General features: G+C 30.3%; 1 protein-coding gene and 2 long non-coding RNA genes across 3 annotated transcripts; all 3 read left to right on the forward strand.

Annotated features, from left to right (window-relative positions):
* The first annotated feature begins 6094 nt into the window (after positions 1–6094).
* On the forward strand, positions 6095–6916 carry LOC149792828 (uncharacterized). Its single transcript, XR_016423302.1, has 3 exons — positions 6095–6181; positions 6505–6582; positions 6831–6916. It is a non-coding gene; the product is annotated as an uncharacterized LOC149792828 (long non-coding RNA).
* A 939-nt stretch (positions 6917–7855) lies between these two features.
* On the forward strand, positions 7856–9888 carry LOC149792829 (uncharacterized). The gene is made up of 3 exons (XR_016423303.1): positions 7856–7891; positions 8491–8645; positions 9482–9888. It is a non-coding gene; the product is annotated as an uncharacterized LOC149792829 (long non-coding RNA).
* Positions 9889–10007: 119 nt separating this feature from the next.
* Positions 10008–14000, forward strand: LOC149792830 (uncharacterized). Its single transcript, XM_089971295.1, has 2 exons — positions 10008–11853; positions 12273–14000. Exons 1-2 carry the CDS (start codon positions 11674–11676, stop codon positions 12612–12614), a joined length of 522 nt encoding a protein of 173 aa, XP_089827421.1. The 5' UTR covers positions 10008–11673; the 3' UTR covers positions 12615–14000.
* The last annotated feature ends 375 nt before the right edge of the window (positions 14001–14375 follow it).

Genomic DNA, 14375 nt, shown 5'->3' on the forward strand with positions numbered 1-14375 from the left:
ATATGTATTAGTGTTTAAATTTGATTACTACCTAAGTAAGAAGTTTGCATATTCACATACTAGTTAAGGTATTGGAACTGATAGCGTGAAGAATATACTAGAAAGTATTTTATTAGTTATATTCATTTGATACGTTTTTACTCCAAGATAGTAGTTTGTTTTCTGAAGTGTTTATGATTAACTTCCATTTTATTACACTTGATCTGGTGTGAAAAGTATAATTTAGTGTTTATGTAATTTATATTTTCTTTTTAGAAAGACAGTTACTTTTTTTAAGTAGTGGATATTCATTTCATATTCATTGTATATCTTGCATAGCTGCCGCATACTTGTCAGAAATGTCGAGGAGCATTTTCGTTGCAGGTGATTCCAATTTGAAGCAACTCAGTTGTCTTCTGAATCTTCCCAACTTATTCCTGTTGTCTATTCCTGGTGCGAAATTGGTTGGAGATGTCAAAAATTTTAAATCCAAAGTGTTAGATGTTGTCCGAGCCCAAAAACCTGACCTGCTGATTCTTCACATAGGTTCGAATGATGTTGGAAAAGATGTTAGCATATTTACAAGGTATTTTTGCTTGTAAATTTGACTTTGAAAACATTTATTATTTGTGCCCAATATTTGCAGCATAACTATTATAAATTTCTATTGTATATTTAATTTATTATATTGATCTTACAGAGTACAACTGGCTAGTGATGAATTCCAAATATTCTCTCTAATTATAATATGACCAGCATAATTTTCAATAACAAATTTACATGATTAGCATCCATATTGACTACTCGTCATACAGTCTTAGACATTGACCCTGATATTTATGTTTTGGGGTCGAGGTTTTATTGCCTAATTAATTGTGCTTGTGTAGCATGTTTTGATGTCACCTAGCATCATACTGAGAAGTCAGATTTCAGAAATATCTCAAACTTTATGCAGCCCGTATTGACGCTTTTCTACAAATTAAAGTCACAATGATTTAGCGAGATTGTTCTTACTCTGATGCCTTTTTTCTAATAAATTAAAATTCTCACACAATCATGTGGACCTGATTTCAAGTTATGTTGGCCTACATTTCATTTGCCTGAAATGTGATTTATACCGGGAATGCCATAATCAGATTAAGTTGAAGTATGTTTCTTTAACAAAATGAATAAAAACATAAAAGTATTGAAGAAAGTGTTTCAGTAGCTTCATTTAATTCAAGATTCTTGTCACAATTTTAACTGATTTTGGTATTCTCAGCTTCCAACAATCTACATTTATTAACTAATAATCCACCAAATGCCACAAATAAACAGGCTTAACATCAGGAGGAGGGTAACATTAATTAGGTAGTACATATTGCACTTTATGACAATACAATTTTTACATTGCTACAACAAAAATGAAGTGTGTGGATTGTTCCGAAATCTTGCCATATTATGTCAAAATGGGATATTTATTTTTGCTTAGAGCTTGAGAGTTGAACAAAATAACCCTGGTAGCAGATGTTTTTAAATTTTATATCATTTTCTTTATATTTCCCAAATGGCAGCAGTTACTATGGTGGTGAATTTCTGAAATTTTCACAGTTTAATAGTCATGTTTTGTTTGTATTTTAGTTAATTCTTTTTGTGCACTTCGTGCTTTCAGTTGTTACAGAGACTTTATTTGTCAGCTGCTGGAAATGAATCCCACGATGCTGTTCACTGTTTGTGGAACTCTGCCTCGAACCACCAGTAACTTTAAATCTTTTCATTGGAACTCTACTGTTTTACCAGACTTACAAAGAGGACGTGCTGCACTAAATGATGTCATTATGAGCTTAAGCCGAGAATGTGATAAGTGCCATTTTATTGACTATTGTTTGATCGAAGTATGCATTTGGCACGTGATGGACTCCATGTAAATATAAATGGTGCATATGTATTGAAAACAGTATTGGAGTCATTTGTTGTTAGTTTGGACATGGAGCAGATAAACAGCGCTGAAAAATTGTTATCCTTGGACCTTGTCGATACCCGTATGTCTTATGCGGATGTAGTGAAGCAGTTTCCACCCAGAGATAAACTTAAGTCGATGGATTATAAGGATAAGGTGACTAACATAAATTATAATTTTTACATAAAATCTAAACTTGCTTTTAACATGAATAAGGTCACATATTCACATCAGTCTATATTTGGTAAATGATTTTGGTATTACAGCAATATGTCCATGTTAAATCATAATGTTCTGCCCCTATTTGTTTTTAGAAAATTTCAACTTCATGTTTGTCCTTTATAAAATGACAGGTAAAATTATTAATGTGCTTATTATATGCTTAAGAGTAATTGGACTGACCAAAGCACAGATTTTTTTGTTTACATATATTGTTAATGTTTTATAATTATTTCATTTAAGGAGAGCTGCATTTTTAGCAAAAAGCCATTTATTCCCAAATTCAGGAGGTATAAACGACACAGAGTACCTGTTTCAACAAGAGTTAAAAAGATATGAGCATACTGTATTAGACAGAGATAAAGATAAATTGATAAATGTATCATCTAAAGTAAGAAATTATACTAAAGTCTCCCCTGCCGCCCCCCCCCCCCCTTGTTATCCCTATTTTCATGAGTCAGTTCTTCACATTTTCACATTATGGCCATAAATCTGTAAAGCTTGATATTTTTTCAATAAAATCTGGGTCAGTTAATCGTCTTGACCCGGCCACAACGTCTTTTGAATAACTCCTGTCTTGAATTATATGTTGTATAATTTATTTATATTGTCCTAGTGGTGTCATATACCAGTTTCAACTACATGTTCCACTTCATGGTTTTGAGTCAAAGGTTAGGTTAGGCCTACGTCAGGCTTATCCAGGCTGCAACATTTTAACGATATCTGGGTTTCCACAAAGATTTCATAGAATTATTCATATGAAACATGAATCACATGATCATGTGTCATATCTACACCCACCCATAAATTGTGAAAGTCATTGACACATCTATTGTTCATAGATCAAAACTCTTATACTCTAGCTTTATCTGTGCAGTAACTTTCTTTGCCATAACTATCTAATGCCTAATAGTTTTGCACTAATATTTTAGCGGAATTGTTTCAGTCGACCTGCTTTGTGTTGGGGGTGAAAGTTGAATCAGTTATACCACATGTACAGGCTGGAATTGTTATAAGAATTTTGATTTTTCACATATACAGTGATGTTGGTTATATAAACTCACACACAGAAAGCTTGGAATGTCCAGGTATGGTTCAAGGGTTGAAATAGACATAATGTAGCTTTTGTCTTGTCTCAGAGTTTGAAAGTCTTGTTAAATTTTGAAAATAGTTTGAGGAATTGTTCATATGAATCCGATGCTCTCAAGTCCACTCACACTCCAAAAAATGAATATCAGTTTCTCACAGTTGGTTCCAGTTATGTGACTTTCAGCCTTAACCATCTCACAGTGTGTTAAAATGGCATTAAACATCAGTTCCATCACCATCACACCATTGCCTTTGAACATCAAAAAAGTGGGTGTGGGAAGAGACATTTTTATTTCTTATTAAATCTGAAAGATTTTATAAATAAATTTCATGATTATTGTTAGTCTATTTTCCAAAATCTACATAGCTCGCTTGTTTCATAAGTTAGGTTTCACAGCTCAGGCAGATATATCATTCACAAGAAAAAGATATAAATTTTCTCATCCTGACATGCATCACTTTTATCTCTGCTTTATATTTATTGTAATTTCAATAAAAATGAAACTCTTTTCAGTCTCATAGAACTAGAGTTTGTTCTCAGAAAAGGTTTGTTTTTCTCATGTTTTTATTATGTTGATTCCCTTTTTGATATTTCATTTCTGTTCATTTTTTACATTTACAACTAAAATGATTAAAGGTGGATAAATTGTAAGCCAATTGTCAGGTTATATTATATCATTAATCATGTTGGAAAAGCAGAAATATTTCACATTTAAATACAGAAGATTTCTTATTTACATAACAAGTTTTATTTTTAAAATCCTATGATTCAATAAGTACCATCATTATTCTAGCTGAGTTATAAGACCAGAAATTTACATCTGATGTTGCATCTCATTTGTATTGCAATCACATTTCAGTAAATGTATATTAGCCCACTGTCATGATAATGTCTGACACAATATGTCTTTGGCATGGTTTTGACATCACTATATACCATAGATGAACAAGCCCTGGCCAGTGGGCCTAATCTGGCGTGTGAACAGTAGTAATATTAAAGAAATTTGTTTTAGCCCTCGATTGGTCTTAGAAAATGTAATCTGGTCTTTGGCCAAAACCGGTTTTACACCCTGGCTATAGACTGTGACAAGGAAACCTTATAGTTATGTAACTGATAAATTGTTAAAGCTTCATTAAAAATCCAATAAAACTAATTAAAAACTTTCTCAGATGACTCCAGTTGCTCTTTATCAGTTACTATACAAATGATGACATAAATCATGCCACCTTATAAAGTTAATGCGATCTCTGAATGTGGATGTTAATTTACAGTACAATTATCCTTGTCACAATGTGCGTGTTAATTTACCATTAAATTATCCTTTCATCAGCACATAATGAAATCATGCAGTGTGGCATATCTTTATTCACAGTACAAAAGCTCAATATGTTCACTACCTTCTATATTGTTAGTTTTTTATAAAATTACTATTTATTATTCAGTCATAACAAAATGTGTTCATTATGGACCAGACTGGTTTCTTTTTTCTTTCAATTCATTTTAATAATGCACATACTTCAGAAATGAAATTTGTTGTATTGTTACTACTAACAATATTTGTTTTAATTTTTAAAAAAATTCCCCTGGCCTGAAGAAGTAGAAATCCACTAAAAAGAATATATACAACACTCATGCAATGAGAATTTTCAATTTCTTTAAAAGGTATTAAAATCGTATTGGGGTTCCTGTGGGTATTTATGATAGCCAGTGTGTTTCAAAATTTGTGATTAGTTAACTTTTCAATTATTGTTATAATTTATAACCTAAATGCATTTGTTTTTACTTCATTTGTACATTAAATATTCAAACAATGTTGTTTACTGCTTTAATAATTGTTTTATATTTTGTCATACATTTATATGAAACATAAAAATTACAATATTTGGCATTCTAAGAAATAGAGGATTGGTATTGTACATTTAATCAATTATGTAAGGCCATGCCTGCTATATTTTCCAATTATAGAGATTATGATCAATCCTGCAGCTTAGTTAAAAAATATGTTAACCTATTCTGCATGTCTATTTATAGATGATAATACTGAATCTGTTCACTTATACAAGAGCAAAATTTTCACACTGATTATATATTTGATTCAAGTTTATTCAATGTGTATGTGTTCATTAATACATACATTATGGGTGTGTCGATTGGAACCTGTGTAAAAGCAGCTTCAGTTTACATGCTTTGTTATAGTTGTTAGTATTTAATATTGTTATTTTTCTTGTCTTTCTTTTCCCTTTTTCCAAGTGATATGTTTTTACTTGAGCAGGAAAATAATCATCAGTTATGCTATTGTTTGATGATAGTAATTTACTGATATCTGTACAGCTGCGTTGCTACATTATAATTAATAAATCATCTGAGAATTGTTAACTGGTAGTGCTTGTGTACTGAACATATATACCATCATAGATTAAGAATGGCATATTCATTTCTTTTTGTGGAAAACTGACATTGCCAGCAATATGAATCTATCTTAACTTTTTATATAAACTGCATATTTGCTAAACGGTAATAATAATTGAAATTACATTTTTATGCATCTTTATTTCACAATAATATTTTATATTAGAGTGAATATTCTTCATCAGATTCCACCCCTTACAGCCAATGTGTGTAGCCATCATTATAATATTGTTCGCATATTCTTATTTTTCTTTAAAAAAAATCTCTTGAAAGACATGTACGTATTTTTACATTTATAATTCGAGTGACGCATTTGCCAGGTCTTTTATTTAACGGTATCAGGTGTCCTTTTTATGTGTCAAGAGTTATTGCTGATACTTTGATAAATTTGTTTCGATTAATTTTTTTCTCAGGAAAATAACCATTGAAATGTTTTTGATGATATATACTTTTCATGCAGATTAGAGCAGCATGAGATAATAGTGCATGTCAGTGAGGATGTTGCTGTAATATTGCCACCAACAGCTATTCATAACATATACAAGGTAATTGTTTAGTATTAAGGTATAAATGTTAATTATCAAAGTATAAATGTTTCAGTCTGAAAGTTAAAAAAAAAGTTAATGAATAAAAGACCGGTGCTGTTTGCGGTATTATAGTTCGTTATAGAAACTACAGTGAAAGTAATGACTTTGGAAATTTCCTTTTTTAAACAATATATGATAATGTAATTAACAAGGTATTTATTTATAAATTTTAGAGCAAATGATGATATAGGCAACTTTGCATATGACTGTGTTAATGACAACATTTGTTGTTATCAAATTTGCTTGATTTTGTGCCATCATATAAAGTTTAACTTTTTAAGGATCGACATATTCATGCTGCCTGTACACACCAGAAACCAAACTTGAAAAGATTCATCCAGAAAATCATCCCTGCAAAGGTAAGTAGAAAATACTATACAATTTTTTTCTTATTTTATCATTCTAAATACTGTTTTGTGGCTACTGTTTTCACATTTGACCAGTAAAGAAGAAATCTGATTTTGAGATTTTTTATATATATTTTTGAATTACTGTTCTTTAATAATAATGAATACTAAGCTATTAAAAAGTGCAGCATTGTTAACATTTAAGTGCTTTTCTATTTTCCTAAAACACTATTACTGTTGAAATAGTTTTATTTTTTTAGGTATTCTGCTGTCCTGAGTGCCGTGTGAAATGCACTAAGGAAGACTTTCTTTTGAACCATTACTTGAGCAGACATGTTCCTCATAGAATGAAAATTGAGGAGATCATGTGTATGTTTCTTGAAGTAGTTATTGCCAAATTATTATTAAATTTTCAAAAAATTAACCCAGTTAATTTGCTTATTCTTGGTGAAATAGATGCATTACAATTATATTGTGTTATATATTTGGTGCTTTTGACCTGTAAATTCTGTGATATGAAGTTGATTGTTTTTCATTTTCCAGCATAGATACACAAATATTGTTTTATTCCTTAATTATTACTTAGCTTTTTGTTTCCTCTTTGTAAGCCTTTTCTTTAATCGAATCTAAAACATTTATTCCTTTCCAGATAAGGATGCTTCATTCAAACCAAACCATATGAAGGTATGATATGTATTAGTTTCTGCTTAAATACAATTCAGAACTTAATAATTTTAATTATGTTTACCAAAATTATATTTTGGCTTCTTGTGTTAAGGCAGCCATCACTTGTTTTGAATGAGGACAACTTAAACTACTTCGTTTGTTTAGTTTGTTCCAGAAATACTTACACAACTATTTCATGGTGTACATTTTTTAATTAATGCATATGATTCATGATTGGGTATTTGCGCACACACATACACACATAGTTACTTCAACATGACACATAAAGTTGACTTAAATAAAATTATTTCTGAAACCTTAATACAGTCCATGTTATATTTTAATGTTCCTATAATAATATCTTGAAAAGATATCAATTTTCTTTTTGATGATAATAATTCATGCATAAATTAAAATTTATCTTCCAACAGAATCAGGGTACAATTTTCATCTTTGTTGATATCTGTGTATGTATAGCTATTTAATACTTCTAGTGTCCTATTTATGAAATGCTCAACAACCCTCAATCATTGGCTTTATAATGAATTTACCCTTTTACAGGATGAGATATATACTTGTAAAGCATCCAGTCACATATGTTCCATAACTGATAGTGATTTTATGGCATTGGATGTTCCTGAAATGCAGTTATTTGGTAAATATACATTTCAGTGTTACAGTCATGTATCTGGTCTGTTTACTATTTTCATCTCTCTCACTTTCTGTGTGTGTCTATATAGATAGATAGATAGATAGTGCCATCCTAATGTGCCGTTTTATTAAGACTGAGGTATAGAATGTGTAAAGGTGAACTTTAATGTGACTTAATCGTTTTCCCGTTATTTAATTTGAACATTATTTTGTGTCTTTCACAATAAATGATTCAACATTTATTTGTCAATAAGGCATGAATAATTTCCTTTCAGACACGATACTCAGCTTTGTGGATTTAATGCCATATATCATCCGTGATAGTCATTTTTTATCAGAAAGAAAACCAGGATATTACGATATAATATTTACTCTGGCTCAAGACGCTGATGCCTTTAGTAGTATCATTAAGCAAATTATCAGATCTTTCTTATGCTGTTTCTCGCCATTGTTTAAGCACATACCTTGCATACTCATGCAAAATTCCTGTCAACAAAGTGATGCCATGCCACATTTAACATTACCTTGAATACAGTTGTTACATATTGTTGATGGATGTTTCGTTCATTTATTATTAAATTTATCTTCTTTATCAATATATAGGCATGAAATGTGAACAAAGAGACAAAAGAGATCAAACAGTGCTGTCAAACTGTTTGTCATTTGTAAAGAAAATTGCTGCATTTTGTTGGAAGAACTTTGCAAAAATGAAACTGATCCTTTCTGGTGATGTTGAAGAAAATCCTGGACCTCCAGTGGTAATCATTTTTATATTGTCTTCTATACCTTTGTGAGAAAGCTTGGCAGGAGCTTCTTATGGGCTGGTTGTTTTTCCTGGGGTTTTCCCGGGTTCTTCCTCAACCAATTAATACGGGCTGCCATGTATAGCCTATCGTGTGCTAAAAAATGGTGTTAAACCCCACAACAACAACAACAACAACATACCTTTTGGGTACACACATTTTATTTTTTTCTCCCTTCTGTTCACAATATATATATTAAAAATTATCATACGAGGAATTGATATGTATATCACTAAAACAGAATATGTATCAATGAGAAATAAGTTCTAGGAAATTCCTGATCAGCAAATATAACTAGCAGTAGTGTGTACAGTCAGAATTGTGAAAGTTTCTATGCAGTGTGAGTGATCATAATAAACCAAATTTAACTCATTCGGCCCCAGAGGTTTTTGTCTTTTTTGCCTGAAATGTGCGTAGGAAGGACATTTGGGGTGCTATTTTTGAATACATCGTAATACAGCTGTTTTAAACAAATTATCCATGAGAATAATGACTAGTTGTATTAGAAACATCAATTTCTGCTGCAGGGCTTTGAAGTAGGGTACAGCCTCATCACGCCTACAGACGGGATCGGGGCTGAATTGGTTAACTGCCAGTGTTTCCTTAATATACAAGATTAGCATTTTAAACTTATTTGTTTTCCTGGTCATCTTTTTCTCTTTTTTTATACTTTTAAAAGGTAGGAAAATACTTTCAAACAGGTTCAGTTTTGTTTAACACATGAATTAGTTCTCATAGTTACAGTATTTTAGTTCCCCATATCATGCCCTATTCTACTAATCTCTCTCTAGATCGAATGTTCCTGGGAATCTTGCACAGAAACATTCCAAACAGAGCAGCTTTTAGGACAGCATGTAATAGGTCATATTCATCCTGACATGTTATGTCAATGGAAAGACTGTGCTTTTACCAGTTACGATGGAAATGAGTTGGAAACACATGTATTAAAACACATTTATTTGGTATGTAATCTTACAGTTTTTGCATTTTTTGGCTACATTGTAGAGAATGACTCAGTTATTGTCATATATTTCTTTTTTCATTCATTCATGAATAATGTAGTCCTTAAAACATAATAATAGTGCACTGAAACTTTTGAAAATGTCAATCACATGCTACAGTCAACACAAATTGGTTACATCACAGACAAAATTAAGTAAGTTGGGCTATGAAAATTATTTGGCCTAGAAAATTTAATTAAGAAAACATACACAGGATTTTAAATATATATATATATATATATATATATATATATATATATATATATATATATATTGTCAGTGACAGTTTATTGATATATTTTAAACAACAAAAAAATAGTTTATTTCCCGTATGTTTAATAACAAAAGTTTAATTCATTTTTGTTTAAATGTTATAATTTTTTTTAAAAATGAAAATGAATATTTTCTTCATTAAAAATATGGTTTTTTTTACCATAAAGATTACAAAAACACTTATAAACTACATAAAGTACACAAAAAGATTAGCTTCATTAAAGTAATATGATGAGAATTTGCCAAATGAGAACACACTTATTGTAAACTAATTAGTGTACAGATGTGTTTATTATGACGAAATTTGTAGTAGAATTAATATCAAATTTATTGGGACATTTACAAACCAGAAAAGATAATATTTTATATAATTAGTATATATAAAATAATTGCATGGTATGAAAATATGTAGATATAATTGTATAAACTAAATAATGAAACGTTTTATGTTTTATCATTGCTCGTTTTTGCTCAGAATTGCTGATGATGAGTTTTTTATTAGCATCATGCTGTTTTTGGTGTAATTTGTCTTTATAATAATAACAGAAGTTACTTGTATTTACATATAGTTAATATATTTTAAACCTGTTGTAAATTATAATGTCTGCAGTAATAATGATTACAAACAAAATATAACATGATACAATTTATGTACTTTAATAATACCATACCGACTGACAATAAATTTTCATTTTCAGTCATGGATTAAGTGTGATGGGTATATTATAAAAAGCAACCCACTCGGTATCCCAAGCCTTGTGTCTCCAAATTTTGATGATATTGAGGTTGAAAAATTGGAAGCTGATATTCGTAATAGCTTTCAATTTTTCAACAGAGATGATGACAAAACCCGGTGGATCAAATCTTTTAGGGATTTTGACAAAGGTAATAAGCTATATTATTTTTATTGATACATTTATCACTCACTTTAGGTCATCTCAGTGTAGGAAATTACATGAAATAGAAAATTTAAGATTTTGTAGTAAATTATAATAATATAATATGACTAAGCAATCAGTATCAAATATTATTATATGAAGATTTCAACATTTTTATTTTTATTTTAAAGTAATTAAGCAACCAAAGTAACAAGAAATATGAATGAATAAGAAGGAATCTAAAATAAATTATTCTAACAAATGTCATAACAAGTGCATATTTAATGGACGTTTAAAATGAAAATATTCTATATGAAATTTTTATATTTACATATCAATTATTTGCAGACTTGGAATATGTTGATGCTGAGTGGCCATTACAAATTTTAAAACGATCAACTTCTGTCATTGGTAAGTTGTATATATAATGGATGATCATGGTATTTGTATTAGAAGTTGTAGGCTTTGATGCCATTTTTCAGCACAAGATAGTTTATATATGTCGGTCTGTTTAAATGGTGAATGGACGAACCCGGTGAAAAATTACACAATATTTTTCATGATATAACTAGTTTATAAGGTTAAAATTCATAATGAAAACTTGCAGTTGTTGCATAACAGACAAAACATTATGCAGTATATAAAGCAGTTATATAAACACACAGAGATATAAAGTCAAACTTGATACAATATAACAACTTGGCATGCCCAATAATAAAAACACATTTAATAAATGTAATTTATGCTATGAACTTAAAAGTTATCACATAAAGGCATACAATTTACAATATTTCAAGACATGGATCTGTCCAGTTTCAATGTAATTTGAAAATGTTGCTGATATTGATAAATGATGTGACAAATGACCAAAACATAATATTACATAATATCATCAATTCCAGATATTTTTATGCATCAATTATTCTCCTTGCAGGAGAAATCCAAAACATAGAGGAAGAGTTGCCTACCAGTGTTTTTGAATTTGTAGATGAAGATGCATGTATTCCTCCTGTAAGTATTATAACGGTTTCTACTAATACAATTAACTTTTATGAGGTAATATTGTCAGTCATAAAACTAAGAAAAGTCTAAGCATGTTCACACAAAAGGACAATGCTATAAGTATAATAACATTATTATTAGGCAAATTATGTTAATTTAATAAAACAGATCTTTTATTGAAAGTCTGTGTAAGCGTATTTTGATAGCAAACGAAACAAAGGTTGTCTTTTGTTTTATTAATGTTGTTAAATGTTTGATGCATATATAAATCATAAAGTGTGCAGAAAAATAACTAAATTTACTCATTTGAACAACTAATTTGCAGATATAATTAATGTAGCAGTATATCAATTTTGTTTTCAATTCCAATTATGTACAATAATTTTCTCAAGTGTGAAATTAAGATTTTATGATATACCAAATTTCAGGTTGTCATTGGGAAACAAAGCAAGTTCAAATTGTGTATGCAGCCGATTCAGTTGGATGACATGGTACTTTTGGACCTACCAAAAAATGTGGGTGAATGGCCTCAGTTAGGCCAGGTTATTGATATTTTGGAAAGTCAACAAAAAATAAAGTGGTACAAGGGGTCTATGAGCGGCAGCTGGTCACCTTGTACAATCAGAGCTACTGGGGAGAGGGGAAAAAGAATAGTATGGACAGAAGATGTGTCACCAGCCCAGATATGGTGTTGGGGATTCAATCTTACACCATCAGGGCATTTACCCAAAAAAATTAAAGAGAAAGTAGAGGAATATGATACTTACTAATATAAATTAGATGGAACAAGAACAAGTAAATCTTCAAATTTTGATCATTCATTAACATTTAAAAATATTAGGTCAAGAAAGTGTTAAATTTGTATGTATAAGTATATACGCCAACCATTACACTTGTGTCATAATCATTACGCTATTTCAAACTTCATTACACATTATGCATAAACATATATGGAATATGCTGTTTATCTATATTTCTCAACCACGTGACAGAGAAATCTAGCTGTTTTGTTAACCTTAATTTTTATGATATGTATAATCATCTCAGACCAGTCGTCTCAGTCAAGGTGTCAACCCACTCAGAACTACTTTAAAAAAAGAAACCCATGGTATCTTATGCTGTGCCTGACTTAGTTGTTCTAAAATCAAACAAAAACAACAAGAAATATATAACAAAAACATAGAAACATATGTTCAATCCATCTTTGATAACATACAATACAAAAACATTTCGAGAAAGACAAAAACACACATGCATACAATGTCAAGCATTTTGGTATTATGCTAATTCGTTCCATGGTCAATTATATCCTATATGCATGCATAGCGCAATATATTTTAAGGTCAGCATATTTACATGTAGTTATAACCACGTAACTAGTTGTAAATACTTGATGTCAAACAAATCATATACTCTTGGCTACATTTAATGACAAAGACCTGACAAATAACTTATACAGATATAAAATTATAAATGTTGTGTGAAATGAACTAACAAAGAAAACACAGATCCATGCATATAGACTATAGACCTATACACTTCATAACCTCCCAACTCTGTTAAGAACTACAGAATGTCAAAAGCTTTCTTGATATCTGCTAATACAGATCCTATTATTGTACACTGGTCAAGTGCTTGAAGACATTTATTAGTTTGGGAGATCAAGACAGTCTCTCATGAATGTTTCTGTCTAAAGCCTGATTGATTAGGGTGTAACAGCAAGTGTTTGGTTAAATATGACATGACTGAGTCTTGGACATATTTTTCAATCAATGTTGACAATTTTGGTAGCACTGAGATTGGCCATCATCCTTATAACCACATTTGTGAAATGAAATTACTTTTGCAGTTGTCCATATTTTGGGGAGAGATGAGATTGAAATAATTAAATTTATTCTGAATGTTCTGCTATCTAAAATAGTAGAGACAGATGATTTAATGAGTCATGGACCAATTTGAACAAGTCTTTTAGCTTCTTGGTATTAGTTTCACAGAGACATTTTGTAATACAATTTTTGTAAACATGGTGGGTACAGAATAACATTCCTCCTTAGAGAATTAGCTGCTGCAGAACTTTTAAGTTCATTAGAGATGTTTTATATCACTGGATATTTTAGATTTGTGGTAAATGTTGGTTAAAATTGATTGAAAACATTTGCAATGTTAGTGTCGTCAGTGACTATGGTGACAATTACCAGAAGAAGAGTGAATTTCATTTGTCTGATATTTCTGTGTTCCTCCAGTGTGTTCATTGAAGAACTTCCAAATGAAGTTTGTGATGATTTTTGTGTTTAAAGCAATGATTGATAATATTATTTTTATATAGCTTTTTTAATCATAGTTGTAATTTTTGGTCTCCTTAATGTATAGTACCGGTATGCATGATTTCCAATAACCTTGATTAGGTATTTAATTTTCATAGCATCTTTGATTTCAGTAGTAATCAAACTAGGTTGGAGTTCATTTTTTTTTATATGTACTTTAAGTGGTGCATGCTTAGAAACTAAATTCACTAATAAGTACATCCTCAA

The sequence above is a fragment of the Sinohyriopsis cumingii genome, chromosome 9 (assembly GCF_028554795.1).
Source record: "Sinohyriopsis cumingii isolate HCF-2022 chromosome 9, ASM2855479v2, whole genome shotgun sequence".
Taxonomy (NCBI): Eukaryota; Metazoa; Mollusca; class Bivalvia; order Unionida; family Unionidae; genus Sinohyriopsis; species Sinohyriopsis cumingii.

Coding starts and splice junctions, on each gene's coding strand:
- LOC149792830 (XM_089971295.1), top strand. CDS start 11,674: ATGTTGCTGATATTGATAAATGATGTGACAAATGACCAAAACATAATA. Junction 11,854..12,272: donor AAGATGCATGTATTCCTCCT/GTAAGTATTATA, acceptor ACCAAATTTCAG/GTTGTCATTGGGAAACAAAG.